The sequence below is a fragment of the Hyaena hyaena genome, unplaced genomic scaffold, assembly GCF_003009895.1.
Source record: "Hyaena hyaena isolate Hyena2069 unplaced genomic scaffold, ASM300989v1 scaffold_110, whole genome shotgun sequence".
In the NCBI taxonomy this organism is placed as follows: domain Eukaryota; kingdom Metazoa; phylum Chordata; class Mammalia; order Carnivora; family Hyaenidae; genus Hyaena; species Hyaena hyaena.
Window position 1 is genome coordinate 163157 of NW_024080742.1, and position 27503 is coordinate 190659.

Here is a 27503-nt window from a genome sequence, read left to right on the forward strand (position 1 = left end):
CCCAGGAGAACCCCCCAGGTGGGGTGGGGGGGCTTTACCTCCCCCAGGGCCAGAGCCAAGGGCTGCTGTGAGTCTGTAAGATTGGCTTCCTTTCATGCAGGGCTCGGTGCAGGTGTCTCCTGGCCATTCTGGAAAGTGAGCGTATGTGCAGACGCCCTAAGTAGTGTCCTGCCCTCTCTTAGCTGTGGAAGTCACCGTTCAGAGGCCAATGTCCCCTCTGTCAGTGACAACACCTGGGTGCAGCCTCCAGGGGCACATGTGCTCCGGGAAGCTGGCCCAGTGCCCGGCTCTGGGGCTAAAGCCCAAGCCAATCAACAAATCCCACCCCGCTGCCTTCGGTGAACAGGCCACGGGTGGTCCCAAGACTTCAAATGTCCCAGTGGACCGACCGCAGCCCTCCACGGGCAGGGCAAAGCACGGGGCCCAGGGGCCCCCAGCCGCCCCATGGGACACAGCGGCTGACAGGTGAGAGGGGATGGAGCTGGGAGGAAGGGCTGAGAAGAGAGAGAGCAGGTACTGGTCACCCAAGGAGATGTGGGTGAGCTCACAGGGTCGGATGCGTCCTGGGCCCCGGCTGGCCGTCGAGTCCCTCCGGGGTGGACGGGATGCCCGCGCGGGCGGGAGGAGGCAGGACACTTGGAGTTCTGTCACACCGATGACTCGCGGGGTAATTAGCGAGGCCACGTCTGAGGACACGGGACTCCAGGGACATTTAATGTTTCTTCAACTCGGGCGCAGAATAGACTGCTGTCCTTTCTGCAAACCTGATCGTATTTCTGCTGCCGAAGAGATAAAACCACCGATGACCCCATGTAATGCACGGTCCCGTGCGCTTGTTCCAACAGCTTGTGGCACCGACCCCCTGTGGGAAGGGATGCATAGACACGCTCGGCCCCGGGACGAGAGGCAGAGCTGCAGAGCCGCTGAGCGACGGCGAGGTTTCTTTCCTACCCCTGTTAGCGTGAACACTAGTGTCAGGTGTGGCATAATTAAAAGTCACGAAGAATCCTTGTTTCAGCAAAACTCCCGGGCTGCATTCATCTCGCACTATTTAGCCGGAAGCTTCCAGCACAGAATCACCTCCTTGTCATGGGTGGTGCTGAGCCTATCATGAAACAGACGTGCAAGTGGCAATGCTTCCGGAAGGCGAAGGGGATTCGCGAAAGTGCCAAACGCCCCCGAGCCTCATCCGACCTGCACTATGAAGAAATGAAGCCACAGACGTGCTAAGCGCTTGGTCCAAGGACTGGGGAGAGACCGGCCGGCAGCTCAGTCGCTCACCTCCCACAACCCCAGGGCCGCCGGGCGGCAAGGCCCTCCCGCCCCCGCTGACCCCCGTTCTTCTGTTTCTTAAAAAGGGCTCCCAAATGTTATGAGCTTTGGGCCCCACGAGTGTAAAAGAGGGTTCAGGAGGGACTTTACAGTCCTTGAGAAGCACTTTCAAACAGGAGTGTAGGCAGCGAGGGGCCCGTCTCTCCGGAAGGTTCCGTCAGTGTGCCAGTAGGCTGTCCTTTCTCAAGTCCTAAACGATAAGTGTCTCTTGACTCCCCTGCTCCCCTCCCCCCTGTGTCCTCACCCCTCCCGGAAAGGAGGGTGTGCGGGCACGGCCTTAGCTTGTCACCCCCACACTCAGATCGTCACCCGGTCCTGGCGAAGGTGACCCAAGACCTCCATGCCGCTAAACCCGGGGCCCCCGCCGCACGTGGCCACCTTCCCGAGAATCGCTGGCGGGTTCCTCCTCCCACCTGCCCCATCCATTCCTGCTTCCACCCAGGTCTCCCGCCCCATTAAACACACCCCCTCAGCCTCCCTTAAGACACCTAACAGGCACGTCGGAAAGGGAGCTGTTGACCCCTCCCTGGTCACTCAGTCCCCCAGGGGCTCAGGCTCTGTGCTGAGTCCCCAGGCCCAATCTCCCGTCTCGTTTCCTAGCCCGTCCCCTCCCCTTCTCTCTCCTCCAGCCACAGTGGGCTCCCACAAGTCTGTGAGCACACAGGCATGCCCACCCCAGGACCTTTGCACTTGCCACCCCGCTTCCTGGAATGTGCTCCCCCACCCACAGCCCAGAGACAGCCCCAGGGCTTGTTCCCGTCACATGCTATCCCCCTCCCTGCCTTATTTTTCTCCCGGGCACTTCTTTATACGGATCAGGTCCTTAAATGGCCGTCATTCTACCTGTGATCGTCCTGTTGGGTGAGCCCCCCGCTGCTCCAAAGAGATGCATGCCGCCCGCCAGGGCCCTTGCATTACGGAGGAGGCCCCTGGGCCGGGCACACGGGCAGGACGGCGTGAGAAGGGGGCTACGAGCTAAAGCTGTTTATACCCCAACAGCCTGCCGTGCTCCGGGCGAACGGCTCCTGACGGGGTGTGTTATCTGAGCGGCCAGCCTGCCCCCCCGAACCCTTATCTCTCCTCCTCTGCCTCAGACCTGCGCCCCGGGCCCAGCGCCATCCCGGCAGAAGCCTGCGTATCGGTGAGACCCCTTCCTCTTCCTCGGCGCCCTTTCCCGCCGCGCCCCGCCGTCTTCCACCGCCCTCGCAGGGGCCCCGTGTGGCCTGCCGCCGCCCCGCCACGGGATTCTGACACAGCGAGTTCTTGTCAGGGGCCTTCCCTGCCTGCACCCTTGTGCACACTGTTAACGGGGGTGTCTGCTTTGGCTGGGCCCCCGGGCCCTTTGGGACACGGGACACAGGTCCTGTCCCGGGGCCGCCGGGGGACCGGGCGGGGGCCAGGAAAGCCCTTAGTGCTGGCCGCAGGGGGGCCCAGGCAGGACCTGCTAATTCCTGTAACTGCTACACGCCCCCAGGCCCCCCAGGCCCCTCCGCTCTCGTCTCCCCCGCTAACCCAGCCCCCCAGGCAGCCGGGGACCACCCCCCTGGAGCTTCCTAGCCCTCAGCCCTTCCCTGGCTCCGGAAAACCTTGCATCCCTGGGGGGGGGGGGTTGCCCTCTGCCCCCTCGCTGCCTCCCCCTGCTGAGGGCTCTCTCTGCTGTAGCAGCTCCACAAACTCCAGGTCCGCAGCACCATGTGCCTCCCGGCTGGGGGTGGGGGGCCTGCCCGCCCGCCTCCCTCCCCACCTGGCTGTGCGCCCCGAGGCCGGCGTGGAGGGTGCTGTCCGGCCGCTGGGCTCCCTGGTGCACGCGGCACAGCGGGGAGCCCTGGCCCTGGTGCCCGGAGCCTCTGCAGGGGCGTCCGCGGTAGGGAGAGGGGTGTGGGGCGTTGTGTGTGTGCTTGTGGCCGAGAACCCTCAAGTGTTTCCTTGTTCACATGCTCTGTTTCGTTTCGTTTTCGTTGCCCTTTCCGGAGCCCACGCCCTCACTTACTGGTGTCTGTGACCTGAGCCGAGCGTGCCCGCCCCTGACGGGACACAGGAAGCCCCCTCCGCCGGTGCAGCCACCTTCCCGGCCTTGCGGACGTCGCGGGCGGGCTGTTCATTACAGTCCGGGAGGCCGGTGAGGTCCCGTCCTCGTGAAGGCAAACGTACAACCACAAAGGTGAAGTTTGTCGTCAGGAGAATAAAGAGAGCTCAACGTGCGTGCAGTCGTGTCTGCTGGGCAGCGTTCGGGTCAGCTTCCCTCCTCCGGCTGGGATCATCTGAAGCTTAGCTCCTCCCAACGAAAATTCCTGAGTGTGCGACGCACAGCACGCTACAGTCTGCAGCAGCATGAGGTGCCGAGGGGGCCTGCCCTCCTTACCTGACCCTGCTCGGCTCGGCCGGGATTGCAAAGCCATCTTCTCAGAAACATTAGAGAGGCGCCGAGGGGGGATCGTTTATCCCTTCCTTGTGAAAAGGCCAGTTTCAGGTTAATTCAGCGAGAGGAACGTCCGTGTGTTGCTAAGGGTGCGTGGCCACCTGTACGTGACGCGTGACTCCCCGAGATGCAGACGCGGGGAGCCCGAGGGTGGCCCTTCCAAGCGCCCCTCTGTCGCTGACCCGAACAGTGTCCCTCTCTCCCTCACACACGTTTTCCTTCAAGGACCCGTGGGTATGAATCTAGGGGCACGGTACCCCCCAAACACACACACACAGTGGAATTTCATAAATACTTTAAAAGACGCTTTAACCGGCAAGCTGGACATTTGTGAAAACCACTGCTGGCATTTGTGAAGTTTCTAGAAACCCCTGGAAAGCAGCAGAAGCAGCCGGAAGAGGAAGAAGGCCGCTGGCCGATGGCACTCGCCCCCTTCCCCCCTTCACTGAAGTCTGCAGGGCAGCACCCCAGGGAGGGGAGGAGGGGCTGTTTGTGATGCCCAAACAGACACCCAAATGGAACCCCGGTTCTGGGCTGCCCTGGTCTGAACATTAAGAAGCTTGGGGGTGGGGGTGGGGCGAGTCAGGGACCTGGGAGCCGCCTGGTGCGCCCTCAGGGTTCACCCGGTTCTGACCCGGAGCACGAAGGCAGGAGACTGGAAGATGAGGGGTCTGCGCCCCCGCCCCCCCCCCGCACTTCAAACAGAACCATCCTGTCCTCCGTCACCTGTCCCCTGCGGACAGGACCAGACGCGACGTGTGTCTCTAGAACCAGCAGCGTCGGGCGGGGGCGGGGGCGGCTGCGGGGAGACAGACGGCGGGGCCACCGCGCGGGCCCGGAGGCTCCCTCGGCCCCGCACCAGACCCCCTTCCCCTAACAAGTACGGCAGGTCCCACGCGGTCCCCTGGCCCCGTCTGAGTTGGGGGGTGGGGGGCACCGGCGCTCTCCCCGCACCCCTGACTTCCCGCCGGGGGCGGGGGGGGCGAGGGGAAGCCCGTCTGCCCATCGAATCTCTGCGTCCAGGTGACTCGTGGGCGAAAGGCAGGCGCCCTTCGGGCCCGGGGGCGGCACCGACCGCGGCCCAGGCGCGGGGTGCAGGCCGGGGCGCCCCGCCCGCTCGGGGTGTTCGGGTCTCTGCGGAAACGCGCCCGGCGGAGCCCCGGTTCGGTGCCGCCCCGGGCGCGGGCAAAGCGAATGACCTGCCGAGCACCCGCGGGTGGGGGCGGATTCGGGCGGATTCGGCCCGCGGCCGCGCTTTGCGCCTCAGTGGCCCCGCTGAGCAATGGGGCGGGGAGACGTTATCTCGGGTGCCTCCGGCGACGGCGGGGGAGGGGGTGTTACGAGGCTTAGCCCGGGAAGGGCTCCCAGAGAAGCGGTTCGGAGGCGGCCCCAGCCGGCCGGGCCCCGCCGCCCCGACTCTGCGCCCGGGTCCCCGCGCGGCCAGGCGGCGCCCCGAGGTGGTCTGGGCGGCGCGGGGCGGGGCGGCAGGTGGGCGGGCGCCGCTCGGGGCGGGTTTACCTGGTTCGCAGGAAGCCGGGCGGCGGGGGCGGGGGGCGGGGTGCGCTCCGGGCCCCGGAGCCGCCGCCGTCAGTCTCCGCGGCGCGCCAGCGAGGACGAGCCTGCGGCCCTGGCGGCCCGCGTCTCCCTCCCCGGAAGGCGGCGCCGGCAGCTCCGAGACCCGGCCGCCACCGCGTGGGACCAGGGCAGCGGAGGGGCGGCGTGGACCCCGCGGCACCCCTGGGCCTCCGAGCGGCGAGCGCGCGGTGGGTGATCGCGGCGGGGCGGGGGGTGGAGGGGCCCGGAGCGGGGACCGCGGGGACCGGGGACCCGAGACGAGGGGTTCTCGGGGGCAGCGGCGCAGGTGGCCCGCAGGAGGCCGCCCGAGGTCTCCCTTCTGGTAGGTGGGCGCGGGTGTGGACGCGGGTCTATGGCTGCGGGCGCGGGCACCCGACGGGTTTGCAGGTGTGGTCGCTGGGGGGCGGCCTGGGGTTGGCGGTGGGGGTGGGGTTTCGGGGTGGGAGGTGACGGAGGTCAAAAGAGGGGGCTCGCGTGGGGACGGGCGCTGGGGGTCCGTGTCTGATCGCCGCGCCGAGCCCCGCGGACGCCCCCCCCCCAGACGGAGCGAGTTTCCCTTTGATCGCGGGGGCGGGGACCGGAGACGCCTGGCTTCCGCTTTCTCGGGCCTGTCCCAGCCCCGGGGACGCGTCACCTGTGGCCACCAGGGCCCATCTGAGCCGCCTTGGCCGCCGAAGGGGCCACCTGCCGCGGCCCGCGCCCACCGGCGCCCACCCGCGCCCACCTGCGCCCACCTGCGCCTGTGACCCGGCGGCCGCGCCCCTCCTGGGCCCGACGCGGGGGGGGGGGGGCGGCGGTGACCCCAGGGTGTGCGCTCTGCTCCCACTGCGCTGGTGCCCAGGTGGCCCTGGGTCCTGTGGGATGCTGGTGGCAGCGCCTCGTTTCTTTCAGGATCTACTGTCGCCCCTGTATCGGAAGGCGGAGTGGGGGTTCTAGTTGGTTTTGGGGTTTTTTTTTCTGTGGGGGGACCTCGGTAAGACTCTGGCAGGAAATAGCGCGATCTGGTTCCTGTTTTCCAGTTGCGGCAACGTGAAAATCAGCAACATGTGTCCGTGCCCCGCTGTGAGGTAGCTGGCATGCGTGCAGAGGGGTGTAAGGGGCCCCGGGGCCCCAGCGCATCCAGCCAGGGACACCCCGCGCTGGAAGGGAAGTGTAGGGAGCAGCCTGTCTAACACCTCTGGTTATCTGAGAAGATTTTAACGGCCAAGGTCAGGGAGACACTTTCCAGACCACGGCCTTCAAGTCAGGGAGCAGGTGAGGGACTTCACTGCCTGGTGTCCGGAGCTGCGAAGCCTGGGGCAGAGCAGCCCTCAAGGGGCAGGCCAGGTGGCCTGCATGGAGGCGGGCAACCTGATGTGTTTTCTACTACGCAAATAAAAGTGCCCATTAGAAGTTTCCTTTTTTTTTTTTTTAAGCGAAATAAACAAACACCAGAAGGTTAGGAGACCAGTTACAAATTACTGTACAATATCGCTTAGCAGTAACTCTCAAGGATGTAACTGTTCTGAAATGACTACTCTTATTAACCTGGGGTCAAACCAAGCTACTCGGTTCAAATCCACTGTGAAAATCTTTCTCGAGTATCACACCTCTGCCCCAAGATAAGAAAGTTTAGGAAAAGTTACTTGCTCTCTAACTTGCCACTGAATTCCTCTGTGGTGGTTTTGAACCTTGGGTCTTTCTTGCTGCTTGGCCGGTGACGGCAATGACTCTGTGCAGAAAACTAGACCCCAGGCTTCCTTGTGATTTTCTCTTCCACCTGAACTTGTAAATGTTCCTTGAATCACATGGTCGCCAACAGTCGCTAAGGCAGCCCCATCTCAGGTTTCCACAGCCTGTCCTTACAGCCACAGTCAACGTACACCCTCCCCCACCCCAGCCCCTGGCACGCCGAGTCCCGGTCTCCATTTTCTACAATTTCATCATTTCGAGAATGCTGTAGAAATGGGGTCATACAATATGCAAACTTTCCTCGATTGGCTTTTTTCCACTAAGCACGGTTCTCTTCGGATCTGTCCCAGCAGATTATGTATCTGCTGCTCTTGCTTTCTTGGTGCTGCCCGGTGTTTCATCATATGGATGGACACTCTGAATGGTTTGGTTTTAACCACTCGCTGTCTGAAAGGCACCTGGATCATTTCCAGCTTGGGGCTACTGAGAATAAAACTTCTTTGGAAATCCATGGACAGGTTGTCGTGTGAACATCGTTCTCATTTCCTGGGGATAAATGCCCGAGAGTTCAATTGCTGAGTCACATGGTAAGCAAATGCTTAATTTTATTTTTAAAAACAGCCACACTCTTGTCTAGAATAGCGTTTTGCGTTCCCACCAGCAAGGGAGGAGTGGCCCAGGGTTCGCACAACCTGGGCGGGATTCGGCACCGTCGCTGCTTTTTCTTTTAGCTGTTCTAACATGACGCAGTGAGTTTAATGTGCATTTCCTCCTGGAGAGCGACGCTGGGGGTTTTCACGAGTGAGACTGCCGTCTGTGTCCCGCCAGTGAACAGCCTGCTCATTTCTAACTGGGTGTTTGGTCTTGATCACTCTTTATGTGTTCTAGACTCTGGTCCCGGCGGTTTGCCGTCGTTTTCTCGTGTTCGTCTTTCATCTTCTGCACCGGGGGTTCTGTGGAGACACAGTTGTTCATTTAATGAGATCAGTTTAATTTTTCCTTCTCTGGGTGGCGACGGGGGAGGAGGGTGCGAACCGTCTGCGTAGCCTCAGGTCCTGGAGACCTTTCTCTCCAGTCCCCACCCTGTACTGTAGTTTCCCACGTGACACTGACATCTGTCCACTCAGTTAATTTCTCTGTAGCCTCAAGTGCAGGTTGAAGGCTTTCTGTTTTGGCTTGTGGTTGGTCCTGGCTGGGGAAGGTACCCCTTGTTCTCAGGCGGCTGTCACACAGAGGGTCACTCCTCCCCCACGCCGCTTTCCTCCTTTGTCAGAAGTCATCTCTGCACATCTGTGCGTGTCGTTTCCGGGTTGAGGTTCTGCCTCATCCACCAGGACCACACCGCACTCTCTGGATCACTGTAGCCGGAGAGTCACCCTGACTTTGGGCAGAGTGAGTCCTCTCTGGTTTTCTTCATTAAAATCACGGCGGCCGTAAGGGTGCCTGGGTGGCTCAGGCCGATAAGCGTCCTACTTAGGCTCAGATCATGACCTCTGGGTTCCGGGGTTTGAGCTCCGCATTGGACTCACTGCGCTGACAGCTCAGAGCCCGCTACGGAGCCTCTGTCCCCTTCTCTGCCCCTTCCTGACTCATACATGATCTCTCTCTCTCTCTCTCTCAAAAATAAACAAACATAAACAAATTTTTAATTACGAAGGAAAACTTGTGGTGGTTTCTGTACGTCCTGTGCCTTCCACACAAGTGTCAGACAGACTTGCTCATGTTACAAAACTCCGTGGGATTTTGATTCCCTTTTAAGTAATTCACTTTCTCTGAGAGTGAAGGGGTTAACATTTTCCAAAACAAAAGAAGGAAAATAAGGTTTTTTTCATAGTAAGTGATTAACCACGTTGCATGCTTAGTGTTATGGTAGAGATGAATATAAAAAATATACTGAAAGGCAAATAACAAAGGGGAAAAGTGTGGGGAGGAGGGGAGAGGAGGGCAGGGGCCGGAGAGACTTTCTCAGGGCCTGAGGGCCTGATTCATGGCCACCCAACACACACACACACACACACACACACACGCGCGGATACACACACACCCAGACACTCGCAGACACACACACAGATGCAGACCCACACACACACACCCAGACACACACCCAGATATACACACATGTGCACACACAGACACACACCCAGATACACACACTCAGACACACACACACACCACCTGCTCGCACCGGGAGTCCATGTGTGGTGGCCGATGTTGGGGACTCCGCTCCATGACACCCTTGCCCTCAGGAGGTGGGCAGTTAGGAGCCCCTACTCTGTTCCCAGAGGTTATTTTAAACAAGCGAAAGTCCTCTGAACCCCTCAGCCCAGGAGTTTATGTTCGTGTGACACCCGTTCTGGGATCAGACACGTATTTTCAGGACTCCGATAAAACCTGTTCAGAGGCCTCACTAATCCCCTCCCCCAGGCAGATGTGTCTTCTAGAAGGACACGGACGGACGGATGGCGGGCTCTGCAGGAGGGCCGTGTCCGTGGTCCGGGCGCTCCCTGCGCGTGATGGGGAGCCTGACAACGTCCTTCTCAGTCCCTCCGCCACACTGAGCACAGCAGTGTCCTGTCCCCGGTTTACACGCGAGAAACGGGACTTCCCGGGGGTGGCGGGCCTGTGGAGTGACAGGTGCGAACTCTCAGATCACATGTTCCGGATCCCCGGTCCTCACAGCCCCCGGAGCTCGCCTTTGCCTATCAGAGGCCCCTGGAGCAGGGGACAGGGCCTCAGGCCTGGGCACACCCCCGCCCTGTCCCAGGCCAGCCTCACGAGCGCCTGGGGACAGCTCAGCAGCCACAGGCCTTTGCAGAGCAGCCCTCCTTGGAGGGAAATAGGAAGCTCGGAAAGTGCTCACATCTTTCACCTGCAGGAGCATGAAAGCACCGTCTAGATGCCATGAGACAGCGCAGCAAAGCCAACACCGACTCGGAAAAGGGGTCAGTGGCTTGTGGACGGTGACAAAGAGGGCGACACCTTCCAGAGTGTGAGGGGGTTTCTCTGAGGCCTGTAGCCACAGCCTCTTCTTACAGGAAATGAATTTCTGCTCAGAGCCCCCGGCTGTTTCTCTTGAGCACGCCGTGGTTCTCTGATCCGTGTTGTACGGTTTAAAACCCAGCAACGGTCCCAAGCCGTCCTGTGTTTTATTAAAGCAGTGGTTTGTAGCCCCACGCAGAGTCGGATTTGTGCCGTAATGAGGGCTGGGACTTGGTTGAGATCTCCCCTGTTTTAAAACCGCCCCGGGGGCGCCTGGGTGGCTTAGTCGGTTAAGCGTCCGACTTTCGCTTAGGTCATGATCTCACGGTTCGTGGGTTCGAGCACCGCCTCAGGCTCTGTGCTGACTGCCAGCTCAGAGCCTGGAGCCTGTTTAAGTCTGTGACTCCCTCTCTCTCTGACCCTCCCCTGCTCACGCTCTCTCTCTCTCTCTCTCTCTCTCTCTCTCCTAGAAATAAATAAAACATTAAAAAAATAATAAAATAAAATAAAATAAAACCGCCCAGAAAGGGGCGCCTAGGGCTCAGCCGGCCCAGCGACCGACTTCGGCTCCGGTCGTGATCTCACAGTTCATGGTTCGAGCACCACGTCGGGCTCTGTGCTGACAGCTCAGAGCCTGAGCTGCTTCAGATTCTGTCTGTCTGTCTTTCTGTCTCTCTCTCTCTCTGCCTCTCCCCCGCTCTCACTGTCTCTCTCTCAAAAATAAATAAACACTTAAAAAAGTTTTAAAAACCACGCAGAAAATAGTGGGTGGTGCTGGTGCTTCTCCTGTGGGCAGACGGGACGTGGCCGTGGTCGGTGGTCAGCAGCCGGTGCCCACCGTCTGCACCTTCGGTGGCCGTGGGCTCAGAACACTCAGCGGCCGGCCCCCACTCATCACGGCGCCATGTCCCCCGCAGCGTGGAGCCCGCCCCGGGCAGAGCCGCGGCCCACGGCCAGCGCTGCCCCCCAGGGACCCCGGCCCAGCGTCTCCACTGCCCGGCGGCTTCCCGTGAGGGGCCGGGGAGACCTGGGCGCAGGTGCAGTGGGCCTCGCTGCGGGGCCCTCCGTGAGAGACGTGTTCAGAGAGAGGCTGGTCCTCGCTGCAGTCCAGCCGGGTGAAGGCGAGGGGTTTGCTGGAGATGGTGGTGAGTGTGGTGGGTCTTGTGGCTTCGTCTTGTTTTGTTTTAGAGTTTATTTATTTAGAGAGAGGGAGGGAGAGAGAGAGGGTGCACGCAGGTGTGAGCAAGCAGGGGAGGGGCAGAGAGGGGGAGAGAGAGTCCGAAGCAGACTCTGAGCTGTCAGCACAGAGCCCGACGTGGGGCTCGATCCCACAAACCGTGAGATCCTGACCTGAGCTGAAATTAAGAGTCAGACGCTTAACTGAGGGAGCCGCCGGGCGCCCCTGCAGCCCGTGTTTGAAGTAAGGGTGGTGAAGGTAGGGCTCCCCACGGCCTCATCCGCCGCTCAGAGTCCGCCCTGCACGAGTGCTGCCCCCGCCTGGTGGGGCCCCGCCCCAGCCACGTCCCGCCGCCCTGGCAGGGAGCAGAAAGCCGGGTGCGGGCTCGGCTCCTCCAGCCCCGATCATGCAGACACATGAGGCCACCCCCTCCTCCGCCAGCAGCCGGAACCCAGAGGAAGGAGGACTCACACGGGCGTAGCCCCTCCTCACCCAGGGCCCCCTGGACACCTGGAGGGAACCGCACACAGAGCAAACCTCCCGCCTCTGTTTTGATCGCGAGCGGGGTGCAGAATTGGCGTGGTGGCCGGCTGGCGGGGAGCCCACGGGCTCCGTGTCTTCTCACGTGGCTGCTGGGACAGGGCTGACGCCAGAGTCCCCTTGGCTGGTTGGCCAACCAGCTGCACACATTTCATCCAGAATTCCTGCGGATCGCAGAGTCCCAGGCCCCCATTTCCACTGCCCCAGCTGCAGTCACAGGATGGGGCGCGGGCATGTGTATTTCCTGAGGTCCCCAGGCAGCTCCGAGGAGCCTGCTCTAAGGGAAGGAAGGAGACATGGCCAGTCTACACGGGGTTATCCGAAGAGACATGCGTGTGCTCACACACATTTTCATAAGGTCACCAAAATCTGCACGTTTCACTGATCAAGTGACTTTATGTTAAAAAGAGGATCCCACGGGGGCGCCTAGGTGGCTCAGGCGGTTGAGCGCCAACTTCAACTCAGGTCATGATCTCATGGTTCATGGGTTCGAGCCCAACATCGGGCTCCATGCTGACAGCTCAGAGCCTGGAGCTGCTTCGGATTCTGTGTCTCCCTCTCTCTCTGTCCCTCCCCTGCTCACACTGTCTCTCTCTCTCTCCCTCTCTCAAAAATAAGTAAACATTAAAATTTTTTTAAAAAAAGAAAGAGGGACCCATGGGAAATAAATTCTATACTTTTATATTTTTTATTTGTGTCTTGTTTGTTACTTTCTCCACATTCGGAGAGTAGCTTTCTGTTTCCTGCCTCGTGAGCGCTGGCGCCTCTACCAAGGAGTATTTACAGATACCCTCGTTCTCATCCAGGTGCCCGGATGCCTGAAACCTAACATTTTGGCTAAACTTGCTATAAAAGCAAAACCTGTAGAGCCGCCTGGCTTCCCAAATGCGGCAAATGCCTGATGAATCTTTTGAAGCTCGTGGACTGTGCGCCACGTGGCATGTCCAGGTCCACGAGGGTAAAACGGGTGTGGTTCTTGGCCCGAGAGGCTTGTCCGTGTTATGAGGGGGTTAGATGCACACAGACAGGTTCCCAGGACACAGCCTCTGCCCCAGGCCTGGAGACGAGGTAGAGGGTATGAGGCGGTCTCTGTCCTGCACCCCATTCCCCCCCAGCCCCCCAGCCGCCCCCCCCGCCGCCGCTCCGGGGGGCCTGTCCGGCGTTCCTGGGGCCCCCGCCTCCCCATGTTTCCAGGACGCGCACCCTCCCTGCTCAGCTTTTAGCAGCAGGGACCCCCATCCGTGGTTTACAGCGTTTTGCTGACCAGGGGCGTCGATGTGCCACTGTGCCCGTGCGTCCTGGGAAGCTCACAAATACGTTTTCTGGCCTAGGTGTCGTTGGCATAGTGTGTGGGGCTCATGTTTGCTGAAGCCGCGGAGGGACGGCTCCGATCGCCTCGTCACCGTGCAGCCGACCAGCAGCGGGGTCTGGACTGTACAGGAGAGATGCGCCCGGTCACAGGACTGACTCAGCCTCCTGTGCTGCTTGAAAGGCCAGACACATTTAAGCGGGGATTTAATAGAATTAGGAGCCTGGTGTGTGTGTGTCGGGGGGTGTGTGCGTGCGGCAGGGAGGGTGCTGTGGTTGTTTTTATTCTGTTTGTATTCTGGTTCTTTGGTGTCTGAAAATGTACTAAGCTTGGAAAAGCTGAGACCAGGGATGTGTGAGTGTCACCACCAGCCACACTGTCCTTCCTAGAAACATACAGACGATCAGTTACATTTCAGAGACAGGCAAGACGCATTCGTAGCTTCAGCACATCATTTTGTGTTGCTGTGTGAAAGGTGGTGCGATTCCAAACGGGAGATGATTCTTTTATTCTGCTGTTGTTTTCGTATGTCGGGACTTATTTTTGAAGAAAGAGGGATTTAAACCATTTCAGGGTGGTGGTTGGAAACTGCTCTGTGAAGGGGGGTAGGAGCACACAGAGTTGGCAAATGAACTTCCTGAAATGTGGTGAAACGCCACGGTCGAAGCCACGTTAGGTAACCGTCCTAACACTATATATAAATACAGATCCATAGATACATCCTGACGGAGGATTAGCAACACCCAGTACAGCTATCAGAAGAGTGCATTTTACTGGGAAAGTACATTAGAACCGGGACGAATGTCAAATCACTCTAAAAATGAAAACACAGCTGGATTTGCTCCTGAAGAAAGAGAAGTTCCTGGGTGCTGTCTTTCCGTGGGCTACTGATACCCAGTCACCTCACACCCTACATCTCGGAGACACAGCTTCATTTGCTCTCATGACATGGGCTCAAAGAGGAACGCGAGGAAGGCACCTCCACTCAGCCCACAGGGTGTGTCCCTGACCTCCTTCAGCGGAGTGACACCTGACGACCTTGACACCTGTCATCGGGTGAGGTCCCGGAAGGCCGTTGCCCTGGGCCCCAAATCCCAGTGTCTCCACCTCTGCCTCTTAGGCAGGTCTTCCTGGTCCTCGGGCTGGGGCTCTCCAGGCCCCCTGACTAAGCACAGGCCCAGCTGGTGCCTGGCGGAGGCCGGGGTAAGGCAGACACGGCAACGTGCAGGGAGGGGAGCCCAGGCCCCAAGCGGTGCCTGGAGGCTTCATGCAAGAAAGAAGAGCAGCGAGCCGAGGTTTTAGGACAGCCTCTGGGGGGGCCTGGCTCGCACAGAGATGGCTCCCCTGCCCGGGCAACCCAGCTGCCCTCCACCCAGAGGCCAGCCGCGGCACCAGATGCTGCTTGGAGTAGCCTGGCTTCCGGTGTGTCTATTTAACGACATTTGGACAGTTTTATTAGAATATAATGTCTAAATTAGCACCCTGGGAAGGTAATTAACTCACGGAAGAACGCCCACCCCTCGACATCTATTACATACTGTAATTTGTTTCTGCCTGGTGTCACCCAGCCTGTCGTAACTGGTGACTGGTGAGCTGAGCAGGGGGGTGGTGGACGCTGGGTCCTTCTGAAGGGCTGCGCCCCCCCCTCCACGCTGGATCCCCTCCCGGCCCCATCGGAGGCTGCATTTGGCCTTGGCCGAGGGTGCTTGCACACAGCGTGTGTGTGGAGGCTGCGGGTCTGGGGCTTCCCCGCCCCCCACATCTGCTCTGGTCTCCTGCAGCCGAGTGTTGGAGGCTCAGCACGGAGCTGAGGGTGGCACCCGCGACTCTGGCCGCCGCCCTCCGTGCTCAGCGCCCCAACCAGCGTGAGTACCCACACTTCCTCTCCACTTCCTTCTTGAGTAAGGGCTTCCATTTTCAGAGGGCTCTGCCCAGAGATGGGCCTTCAGTGGCCCTGGGTCTGAAATGCCCCTCATGGTGCACCGGGCTGGACAAACCTCCTGGCCTTTCCTCCCCTCAGGCCTCCCCACACATTGCTGTCATTCAGTTGAGGCCACAGAACAGTGACAGGTCTCCAAGCACACATGTGCCTTGGTGTGTGTGTGTGTGTGTGTGTGTGTGTGTGTGCGCACGCGCGTGAATGGGGGTGTGCAGACATGGCTGGGAGGATTGCTTCATGGTCTCATTCTGTTGTCTCCCATCCACTTAACAGTGATTTGTTGAGCACCTACTGCGCACTGGGGACCGTTGTAGCGCTGGGGACGCGGTATGCCTGAACCAAAGGCCCCACCTTTGTTGTACAGGCCGTTGCGCCTGCTCGTCCTGAAGATGGGCCTCCGACGGCCTGTGGGGTTTTCTTTCCCACACGGACCATGTCTCGCTCTAGAAAGGTCTCAGGCCAAAGTATGTTAGATGAGGTACGAGGATCCCCTTCAAAGGGGGACAGCACGTGTGTGTCCTGCTAGTGCCCTAGATCTCAGACGAGAGGGAGAGAGAGCACAGGCATGCACAGGCGTGTGCACACAGGTGCGGACGTGCGCGCACACAGGACGCAGTCCGGCTCCCTCCGCCCTGTGGCTTCGATGCTCCTTCTGGCGCCGAGCCCCAGGTAGATGCTCACATCGTGAGTTTTCATAGCATCTCATCCTGGACTTGGCTTCTGGCTTCGGCAAGCGGCTGTCAGCAGTCTTAACCGTGTGGGCAGCTCTGCCTAAATAAACCTTGTCAGGAAACGCTCCAGTCTAGAGGCGCGGGTGTGCAGAGCCCGTGCCCAGCCCCGGGGGACTCAGCGCTGGTGGCGGCCGCCGGGCCTGGAGCCACCCTCCTCCAGCCCCTCCAGCCCCGGGAAGGACAGCAGACGGGGCCCAGAGAGGCCAGGGGGCCCGTCCAAGGCCTCCTCGCTGCCGAAGGCAGACGGGACTAGAATCGGGCTTTCTGCCCGAAGCCTGTTTTCTCCCGTGCATCCTGCTGCTTTGTTCTCTCAAGTCGGTTCTGCTCCGGCTTTAGCTGTTCCCGCCCCTCGTCGCAATCCGCGATGAGACACGCTGTGATGTGTATGGAGTGTGAAGGGTTAAGACACCTCGGGATAATTTTATAGCAGTCTACCGGGGAAGCACTTTATAGCCTCTGCAAGGCCATCCCGGACGATCTTGGTTTTGATGGAACAGAAAAACCATAAGGCCTCAACCTGGTAGTAATGAGTCAGTGCCTTCTGAGAGGCTATTGATCCGTTTAAGCCTTAAAGGTGCCACTTAGAAACCAAATGCTGCACAGAAACTGCTTAAAAAGCTCAAGGGCACAATGCAGCTTCCGACAGCGTTGTGTTTGCGGTGTGCTTGCTGCACTCTTGATTGCTTGTTACATAATTATTCCTTTATTTTTTCAAAGTTTATTTACTTTTGAAAGAGACAGAGACAGCATGAGCAGGGGAGGGTCAGAGAGAGAGGGAGACACAGAATCCAAAGACAGGCTCCAGGCTCCGAGCTGTCAGCACAGAGCCCGACGCGGGGCTCCAACCCACGAACCGTGAGACCATGACCTGAGCCGAAATCGGATGCTTAACTGACGGAGCCCCCCAGGCGCCCCTGTAATTAGTCCTTTAAGTGCCATTTTCCAGGAACGGATTGAAAAGGGCCTTCACTGCACGATGTAGCCGTGTAAAGCGTCACCATTTGCTGTTGCTCTCGGTGGCTTTTACGCAGAAGGAAGGCTTTGTGAAGCTGTCGCTAATGTATTTTCTACTAGGAGAGCGAGCATTAAAAGGCCTGAAATGGAGGAAGAGGTGCCCCTCTGACCTTCGGGTGGAGCACTTTTCCTTACTAAAGCCAGGCCTCAGTGCACGGGGAAGTCCCTTCTCAGAAGGGACTGGGGGTCGTCCCCGAGTCCCCAGGCCAGTTTGAGGCCGAGCTGGAGCCAGAACTCAGGAGCCGTCGTTCGATGGACGCCTGAGCTCTCTAGACCCCAGAGATTCGTCATCTGCAAACGGGGAGCTCAGTCGTGTCCCTACCTCAGTGCAGCGGGAACACGAAGAGGCCACAGTGCTGACGTGTCCAGCTGGCACCTGCCACGTGGTCACCCCATCCCGTCAGCTGCTGCCAGCTTCCTGGGTCCAAACCCACAGCCCCGTCACTGCGCCCTGCTCTCCCGCAACGCGTCTTCCCACCATTTCTGTCCCTAAGATCGCCACTCACCAGTCTCTCCACTGTGTCTCAGAAGTGCAAACCCTCCGTGCCAGGGAGAGCCAGGGGGCCCCCAGACGTCTCCGAGCCGTGTCTCCTGCGGGCCATGGTGGGTGGGTGACCGAGCGTAGCATGCTTTTCCCTGATTGCAATCTGGGAGGTTCCAGAAAGAAGTCGCTCAGTCCTGTGCTGCATGCCTGTGTGAAGACAAGGTGCCCGTGAGGCCCGCTGTGTCCCGTGGGACCACTCGGGTTGGGGGTTCGAACCTGGAGATTTTAGATCAACAGTCCTAGGATTCGGATGTTCTCTGTGTTTTGGGAAAGAAACACGGGTTTATCTTTGTTAAGACTCAGACTAAGCTCTTTTGGCCCCAGGCCACATGGAAACGCACGGCCCGAGCAGACGCGTTTCTTCCGCGTGCCTAACGATCATGAGCTATCACGCCTGATGTCAAGGAATGTATGAGTCGTTCTGGAGGTGGGTGAGATGCACTGCGTTGAACAAACATTGTGCTGCCATTTGACCACCAGCCCTGCCTCCCAGCGAGACCCAGAGCATCTGCGTCCCTTCTCCCCGCCGCCGACGGCGCCCTGGGTCACGAGGCACCCCCGATCTCTGGTAAGCGGGCAGGTGTGGCTGATGGCCGGCGCCCTGGGCTGTGTGGCCTACACGACCGTGTAATGCCGCACGCATGACTCCATGCCGGGGCCAAGGAGCGGGTGCCCGTGGGCCGGTCCCAGAAGGCCAGGCCCCCTCGGGGGTTACTCTCCTCTGACCCAGGGTTTGTATCTTCGGGTGCCTGTAAAATATTAACTGGTTTCCGCAGCGCCTCCAGGAAGTAGCACTTACCATCCCGGGTTGCAGACACGTGGGCCAGAACCCTCCGCGCCAGGGGGGGAGCGTCTACAGGAAAGGTCACGCCCGCCCCTCTCCTCAGGCCCCAGGCGCCTCCGCTCTGGACCCCGCCTGGCTTGTCCCAGCTGCTGGGCCTCCTCGGGGGGGACAGCCTGTGCCCGGCCTCGCCGGCACGGAGCCTCTTGGGGACAGCAGGGCCCAGCGTTCACCCAGGTGACGGAGGCGGGCTGCCGGGACCGCGGGGCCTCCTGCTGGGGGAGGGTGTGCCCGGCCCTCTCCCCCTGCATCGGGAAGGCCCGTCTCAACATGACTTACGATACAGAGCAAGGCCCAAGGCCAGCTTCCTATGACCTGTTTTTACATGGAGAGTTTTTCCTCTCCGTGTAGCAGCAGCAGGCCGGGGAGGGCCTTTCTGTCTGGGCACTCTCCTGGAGCGAGACTGGTCACCAGCCAGGAGGGGAGGCGGACAGGGGTCTGGACTCCTGAGGACTTTCCCTCCAGTGACACGATATGGGAGGAAATGGGGGTGTCACCAGACCACCCTGAGGCCCGCTTGCCGTTGAGTCAGAGACCCAAACTGAGGCTGGTCAGCCTCCCTCGGCCTCCCTGCCTCCTTTCTCCTGGGCCCCGTGTGTTCCCACGCACACCAGCATCTGCACATCTGCTCTGATCTCTGTTGTACGAGCCGTCCAAGTGCTTCCCCTGGAAACTGCTTCCGCCCCCTGCTGTCACCTAGGTTACCGTAAGCTTTCCTGCGGGTCCTAAACACACCGTCTGTGGCTCGATGCTGGCCCCCGACACCTGCCGTGAGGTCCGGCCCGTGAACAGCCACCGGAATGCTCTTGTTCTCCCTCGTACCCAGTTCCCCGCTCTCGCTGAACCCCTGACGCCCCATCGCCCTCCACACTCAGCCCCCCGTCTTGTGCTGCTCATGCCCACAGGTCTGCACGTGCCCCTTTGCAGTGACAAGCCTGCCTGTAGATGCGGAGTGTGGAACGGCCCAGCTCTTTTGTCCCGGGGTCTGGATCGCAGCACAGAGAGCATGGCGGCTCTGCCAAGCGGCCGCGTGGCCTGCGCACCTGCGGACGCCCAGCAGGAGCCCCCACTGAGGCTGCGCACCCGTGCCCGGGCTGCAGCTGAGGGTTTTGTCCACAGCTTGGTTTCTGAAATGAGGACTCCCAGATCCTCTTCGCCAGGTGCTGTCTGGGCACGGCGGGCTCCCCGCAGAGGCCATCCGCGGTTCCCGCCCCCTACATGTGTCAGGTGCGGCTGTGTTACCTGAACCGGGCGCGCCCCCCCAACCCCCACCCGGGCTCAGGCAGGAGTCACCACCCCCTTGACAAGTGGGAGCCGAGCCAGAGTTTAGGTGACTTGCTCAAGGTCAGGTGGCCAGGTCGTGGCCAACCAGGGGCCCAGACTCCAAGTCTGTCCTCCCTCAACGCTATTTTCATCCTAAACAACGAGCTTCTGAACTTAAGAAGGCTCCCCTCCCCCACGTCTACTTTTGTGAGATGGCCCAACATCCTCAAAACACGCGCTTTTCAAACTAGACCCTGTTTGCTTTGGGTGAATTTCAGAAAGGGTGTGTGGCCTTCACTGGGGTGGATGGGACAGATGGCCACTTCCTCTTCGTGTTCAGTCTGCCCTATTGACGGACACGTCACGGGTCACGAGCCACGCTCACCACTGGGGCGGATGGCGTAGGCAACGCTGGGATCCTCGAGGTTAGCAGTCTTCTCGTGCAGGGCAGGTTGGGCCGGGGTGCTGCCCGTGGGGGGGTCACCTGCAGCTCTCCCGGGGTCCGTCTGTCTGTGGTTAGCGTTCCCAGAAAGGAAATGATGGTGTCCCTTGGCGATATCACGGCCTTGTCTTATTACCTTTATTTAGGTTACCCTGTTTCTGGGCTACCCTGTCTACACCCTATCAGTCTAAATTCTACAGTTTTCCCCTCAGTATTCGACCCACGATTCAAAAATCAGATAAACCTCTTCTGTGCAAATCCACTATCTTTCTCCTACTTTTCATTTTTCTCGAATGCACAGTTAGACCACCTCCAAAAACAACAGCGCACTCGCGAGCCCCTGGGGATTCCTCGCCAGTGCTCGTGACTGGCACACTCCATCCCTAGGACCCAGATGCCCGCCCCACAGCACGCGTCCACGGAGCATCTGGGCGCCGGCTGCCGGGCCCCAGTACCGGTGCTGGGGCCGATCGGACCCAGGACCCAGGGAAGTAGGAATTGTAATGGCAACAACAGAATCTGCTGACCGTTAAAGTCTAATAGAAGCGAAAACCCCATTAATGGTCCGTGGCAGAGTGCGCGGACTTGTGAAAACATTGCTTTCGAGATTTTAAAACTCAAAGAAAGCAAAAGTTACCACCCCGGTGGGATTTTAACTCCTGCTGCCGTAAGTACATGTTAATCCTCCTCTCTGTTGGCAATGACTCAGGGGTCCTCGTGGGTAGATTTTAGCAAATTCACTGCAGCGCTTGGACCCGCCTCTGTGGCCAGCGAGGACCTCCGCCCGTCCCTCCCGGCACCCCCATTCCCCCCCCCGGGGGAGATGCCTTACTGGCCACGCCCACACTGGGCAAGTGCCCACAGCACAGGGAAAACATTGCTCTGCAATAGCAAACACGAACCAATTGCACCAGAGGCCAATGACAGAGGCACATCGCCCTTTGGCTCGCTGCCAGTTATGAAGCAGTTATTTATTTTAAAAAACTGTTATTACAAGAAAGTTGAACTTTTCCAGTTAAGATACATGTGGAAGATTAGCTCTTTGGGGCCCTAATTAACTCCCTGTTTGCCTCATTCTGCGCCTTACGTGACATACGAGCCGTTCTGTAAGAAGCGAGGGCAGTTCTGTTGCTGACGTGTGGTCGGGCCCGTGGCTGTCGGGTCCGTCACCTTCCTGGACCCTGAAGCGCGCAGGTGTCCCATCTCCGTCTCGACGGACGGAAAACTAGACGTTGAGAGGAATCAGCTTTGCTAAGGAAGCTCTACAGGTAACAACCACTGGCAGGGAATTAAAACCCAAATAATTTCTCGCACGCACTTCTCACCAGCTATTCTTGCCAGCCACCCGGTAGAGATTTAAGAAAGTCTCTGCTCTTTCCATTATTAAACTTGTGAACCCCCCATTCCGGGGTTTATAAAGAACAGGTTCTTGTAAGTTCGTATTGTTTTCAAGGCTACCTGCTAGCGTAAGGTCTTATCTCTCTGTATTGTGCTAACCAATAATTTAGAAATGTCTGATACTTAGAGCTACTGTAACAGTTTATTCCACATAAGATATATTTAGAATATGTTAAAACAATCCCTATTTTTAACTAAAATACTTCCCTAAAGACATGATACCCTCAAAGCTAAATTCCGTCTTCTGAACTTTACTTTCTCGGCTATGAAATGGGAATAAAGCTTACGGGGCTCTTCCTAATTACATGACCCTGACCTTTGTCACTTCGTCCGTCCTGGGTCCGGTGGTCTTGAACTTTCTAAAGATTGATTAAATATTTCAGGAGTGGGACTGCCAAGTGCAGCCTGAAGTTTTTGTTTTGACGTGTGGTGAACTTTTGATGGAGACAGACCAGCTTAGAAGAAGCATTACTTTCTCGGCGGGGGGTGGGGGGGAGGTTGCGCTTGAGCCCAAGCACACGGTGAGGGGCAGTAGCAGGCGACCGGTTCCGCACTTCAGTCACCCCTGACCCTGCTCCCGCCCCGCGGTCAGCTCTGCGCTCAGGCGCCACCTTCTGGGAGGTCTGGGGGCACTTGAGAGGGTCGGGGTGACCTCTGGGAAGACCGTTGTGTCACAATAATGTCACCCCGTTGCCTGTGAAAACGCACTCGCGGTGCCTCAGAAATAGCCCGTTAGCGTCTCTGGTTCTGAAGGTTGGGGAGGGGCCGTCCTGGAGTCCCCTGTGTGCTGCCTCGTTTGTCGCCTGCGCAGGGACCACAGTCTGGAGCCAGCAGAAGTGCGCTGGGCTGCTCTGCGGTGGGCGGTGGGCGGGAGCTCTCCTTACAGGCTCCTTGTGTGGGGCCTCGAGAGGGCCGAGCTCTTCCTACCCCTCCCCTTCCCCTGACCTTGGGGACGCGCACGCCTGTGGGAGCCCTTGGAAAGGTCTCTGCAGTACACAAGCCGTCAGGAGGGTCGATGCACCTGCCTGGAGGGACGCAGGGAGGGGAGCCGGCGGAGCCTGGAGCCCAGCATCCCCCCGCCCTCACCGGCCCCCACAGAGTACTTCCTTCTCACCACTGGGCAGCGAGAGGGCTTTTCTTCCTTCCACTTTAAAGGCATGTGAGGCCCAGAGAGGTGGAGCCAGCTGCCTACGTCACCCAGCACGGGGCTGCCCAGGAGCGCAGGTCCAACCTGCCACGTCTGCACGTCAAAAGTTAGAACCCAGCAGGACGCACCTGTTTAAAACACTTGGAGGTGTGGTGCTTTCACCTCCACATCCCCGTGCACGCCAGCCTCCTCGGGTGCACCCAGGCACCCGCAGAGGGATTGTCCGCGTGGGTTCCTCCAGGATCCCCCTGGGAGCCGCTTGGTCTCAGCTGCAGCAGGAACGAATTATAAAACATAAAGTCCCGATGGCTACGACTGGGCTGCTTTCCAGTAAGACTGGATCACTCACTGGTGCGGCTTATGCTCACTTCTGGCTCCCCCCTAATCCCCCCCCCATCTCACACCAGTGTAGGGAACCGTGCAGGCAGCGTGGAAGGTTCCAGTAACCCCAGGGGCTGACTAGGTGTGTCCTCTGGAACTGGACTTCCCTCCAAGGGGTGGATGGCGGCTCAGCCACAGGCCCTCCCCTCCCCCACTCCCCTCTTACAGTGGCCCCAGAAGCTGGATAACATGCCCGAGATGCCTCAGACTCAGCTGGCTTCCTGGCGGCACCCATGTGCTCGCCAAAACTCTGCTCTCTGCATTCACTTAATTGCAGAGATGGCACAGACGAAGGACGCCTGCCCGTGAGCCACCTGTGTCTGCAGAGGCTTTGGGACACCGGCGGCTGGCAGTGAGTCTCTGTCGAGGCTGGCCCAGCCCCGCCTCCTTCTGCGGCGCCCCTCCCAGCTCCCAAAGGCTGCCGTCCCTCGTGGGCGTGCCATCGTTTGCCCGCCGTCCTGTGAGATGCCCCTCGAGTACCACGGGTGCCTTGGAAGGCGTCGGCCCGTGCGAGCCCTGATCGAGAGGCAGATCTATGCCACTCGTCACTCCTGCCCCCTGCCTTTCTTTCCCTGCCCAGTTTGTATATTTCACATCTAGCGCTGGAATCTGCACGCTCGCCGTGACACAGATACAATAAGTGCTCCTTCTGTGAGTCAGAGAGGCCAGTCACATCTGACCGGCTTCTGTCTGCGCTCGAAAGCTGGACCCGGACCTTCGTCACTTCCGTCCGTCCTGGGTCCGGTGGTCTTGAACTTTCTAAAGATTAAGTATTTCAGGAGTGGGACTGCCAAGTACAGCCTGAAGTTTTTGTTTTGAAGTGTGGTGGAGTTTTGATCGAGACAGACCAGATTAGAAGAAGCATTACTAGGGGCGCCTGGGTGGCTTAGTCGGTTAAGCGTCCAACTTTCGCTTAGGTCATGATCTCGCGGTTCGTGGGTTCGGGCCCCGCGTCGGGCTCTGTGCTGACTGCCAGTTCGGAGCCTGGAGCCTGTTTCAGTCTGTGACTCCCTCTCTCTCTGACCCTCCCCTGCTCCCGCTGTCTCTCTCTCTCCTAGAAATAAATAAAACATTAAAAAAAAAATTTAAAAAAAAAAAAAAGAAGCATTACTTTCCGGCTGGGGGTGGGGGGGCGGGGGGAGGTTGGTCATTGAGTTTCAGCCACACCTCAAAGGCCCTTTGTCCAAACATAACTCTGCTTTTGTGCACAGGCAACCCCCAAATACTTACACCCCACACTGTTCTGATTTCGGTGAAATCCTTGGAGCTTTGTTTTCTGGAAGGACGAAACGACTCTCTGGGGTTTGCCCAGTGCCAGCCGGGGACACGGTGAGGGAGGTTTCGGGCAGTAGGGGGTAGGGGCTGGGGCGCCGGGCTGGAGAGTTGCCCAGGTGAGAGCATGGGACTTAACTCATTATGTCAGGCCAAAGAAGTCCAAGCTGTCGACTTCAAGTTACTCCTTTTGCCTGTGTTTCATTTTTTCCCTTCACCTGTTTCACTCCCCCCCCCGCCCCAACCTCTCCTCTGGTGACCATCAGTGTGTTCTCTGTAGAAAGAGTCTGGTTCTTGGTTTGTCTCTCTTTTTTTTTCCTTTGTCCCTTTGTTTTATCTCTTGAATTATACACATGAGGGAAATCATAAGGTATTTGTCATTCTCTGACTGACTTATTTAGCATAATACTCTCCAGTTCCATCCACATGGTGGCAAATGGCAATATTTCATTCTTTTTATTCCACTATATATGTATATATATACTACATCTTCCTTATTCATTCATGTATCGATGGACATGTGAGCTATTGTAAATAATGCTGCAATAAGCATGGGGCATGTATACCTTCAAAATACTGTTTTCATATTTTCTGTGTAAATACCCAGGAGTATAATTGTGGGTAGTTCTTTTTAAAACTTTTTGAGGAACCTCCATACTGTTTTTCACAGTGGCTGCACCAATTTGTATTCCCACCAACATTGCAAGAGGGTTCTCCTTTCTCCGTATCCTTGCCAACATTTGTTATTTCTTGTTTGTTTGTTTTAGCCATTCTCATAGGTGTGAGGTGACATCTTATTGTAATTTTGATTTGCATTTCCCTGATGATGAGCAGTGTTGAATATCTTTTCATGTGTCTGTTAGCCATCTGGATGTCTTTTGCTTTCCTTGCCATAGGAGACAATTGTGGTGCTACGGCCAATGTCAGAGAAATTACTGCCTATGTTCTCTTCTAGGATTTTTATGGTTTCAGGTCTCACATTTTGGTCTTTAATCCATTTTGAGTTTATTTTTGTGTTGGTGTTTTGAAAGTGGTCCAATTTCATTCTTTTGCATGTAGCTGTTCAGTTTTCTCAACACTATTTATTGAAGAGACTGTCTTTTTCCCATTACATATTCTTGCTTCCTTTGTCTGGATTAGTTGATCATATAATCATGGTTTTATTTCTGGGATCTCTGTTCTGTCCCATTGATATATATGTTTCTTTTTGTGCTAGGAACATACTGTTTTGATGACTATAGCTCTGGCATATCTTGAAATCTGGGACTGTGATACCTCTAGTTTTGTTCTTCTTTTTCAAGATTGCTTTGGCTACTCAGAGTCTTGTATGGTTCCATATAAATTTGAAGATTGTTTGTTCTAGTTCTGTGAAAAATGCTGTTGATGTTTTGATGGGGATTACATTAAATGTGTAGATTGCTTTCGGTATTAGGGACTTATAATAATATTTGTTATTGCCTATGTTTAGTTTGGGATAGCCAATTCTTTTTTCTAAAACAGGGTAGGAGATACACAAATGTTTCATGCATTATTATTCTGTGTACTCTAGTCATCTTGCAAGTTCTCAGTATTCAGTTAAAACCCTGCATGGAATCCAAGAGAAGCGAAACCTCAGAGGAACAGCTGCTTTACATCCCCGTTCAGACCTAGGTCTCCTGGGAGAACACCCACTCACATTCCCTGACGAGCGTGTAGACTCCCAAATGACAAAAACAAGTCCTCTCCTTCCCTTTTTGTACCAATCAAGTAAAGTACCATGTGTGCCCAAATCTCCATTTACCCCGTGAAGGTTTCTGTGGTGATCCAATTTAAACAAATGAGCACATAAATGACAGAATCACACTGGAGGCTGAAATTATCTGCAGAGGTAAACGTGCATCTTTAAAGACATGCATTTTTAAATATTGGGGGTTTCTTTCACTCTCGTGTACAAAAAATGAGGAATTCACCTAAATCTTCTAAGTTTATGGTGTTTTCTTGCTGCTGGAGCTATGTCTGTAATTTGCCAGAGCTCATGACTGCCCCTTCACCTTATCTTTCTCCCCTCCGGGCCATCACTGGAAATGCGATCTCCTTCCCTGGTTTACACTTACAAAATGTGAGGCGGAAGGGTGTTCTCTCCCCACATGGCCGGCTGTCGCTGGTCTCCACTGTGGAACTGCTCACATACTCACACACACCCGGGAGGTGACACTAGAAAGTTCCTTTCTTGCCCATCCCGCCCTCTGTCTGGGTCCTGTGGACAAAGGCAAGTGCATCCTTCATGGTCACTGAAGGCATCCAGAACGATGGGAGGCTTTGGAAAAATTCCGATCCTGAGCAATTCCCTTTTTCCTGAGGAGTGTGCCTTTTGTGGGGCAAGCCTTGCCTTTCACCAAGGCACATGGAATGTTTTAGAAATCCTTTTCGTTTTCAGAAGACAATTCATTTTGTTGCCTTTCAAGGAAACTCTTTCACGTTCAGCAGGGAGTAGGTTCACTCATATTCTTTAGAAAGAGCTCCTCGTGGACAATTACATCTCATAACCGCCCCTACAGACCAGCATCTGCGGCCCTGTGATGGTTCACAGCAACAGAGCGAGTGGCCCTGGCGGTCGGCGCACGTCCAAGGATGAAGGTGGATTTGCAATTGGTGTAGAATGGGTTTGGCTAAATTCTGCAGTTTTGTGCCTTTGAGGGAAAGATCATGAATTTTCTGCTAAAGTTTATGTTAGGAAATACAAATGAGGAACAGATGCTTTTTTTAATCCACCTTTATCTTCCTTGCAAATTCTGCAGATTCTTGGGATACTTGTGTGATAAGCAGTCCTTGGTCTGATGCTGTGGTCTGTCTGCTCACATGATCCCCACACAGTGAGCCCCGAGCCTCTCGTTTTCAGGAGGGTCGCCCTGTTCTGCCCGTGAAGGCGTCTCAGCACACCTGGGTGTGGGGAGGTGTGTTCCCCAGGTGTGTGTGTCACCGGGTCGACACCATCCAGGAGCTGGGATCTTTGTCCACAGAAGAGAACATGCTGGAAGGCCTTGGTGACTGAACCGAGCATGGGTACAGGCAGGGGATCTGCTCAGAGTGTGGGTACGGGCAGGGGCCCCGCTTCCCAGTGTCTGGCTTCGGATCGGGTGACAACAGAGGCACCCACGGGCCAGGCTTCCCCTGTCTCGGGTCTGGGGTTTTCGTTTTCTCTTCTCGGAAATGGGCAGAGCAGAGCGTGCGTCACAGGACTGTTGCTCAGATTGAAAACTTTGAGAGTAGGAGCCTTAAGGCTAACGCCTTCTGTTTTCCTTCTAGCTCCTGACCAGCGCACGGGCTCAGGATGGGAAACCACGCGGGAAAGCGGGAGTTAAACGCTGAGAAGGGCAACAAGGTAAGGTGTGAGCCCGGCTCAGGGCATCCCTCAGACAGCATTTGGTTTTGTCATTAAACATGACCCTCCCGATGCACACAGTGGCGCCATGGTTTCCTGCTAAAACTGCTGGATGGTCACCCCCCCATCTTAGAAACTTCTCGGGCAAACAGACAGAAGCCCACACGC

General features: G+C 57.3%; 1 protein-coding gene across 3 annotated transcripts in view; it reads left to right on the forward strand.

The window, feature by feature from the left end:
- Positions 1 to 5355: 5355 nt before the first annotated feature.
- The window catches only part of LOC120234518 (myelin basic protein), a 114117-nt gene continuing 91969 nt past the window's right edge, over positions 5356 to 27503 (forward strand). Inside the window, exons 1-2 of one of the 3 annotated variants that reach the window (XM_039236393.1) lie at positions 5356 to 5514; positions 27260 to 27335. In XM_039236393.1, the coding sequence (XP_039092324.1) occupies positions 27285 to 27335 (51 nt within the window). In that variant the 5' untranslated portion in view covers positions 5356 to 5514; positions 27260 to 27284. The remainder of the gene's footprint in view (positions 5515 to 27259; positions 27336 to 27503) is intronic. The other 2 variants (XM_039236392.1, XM_039236394.1) reach the window with 2 other exon arrangements.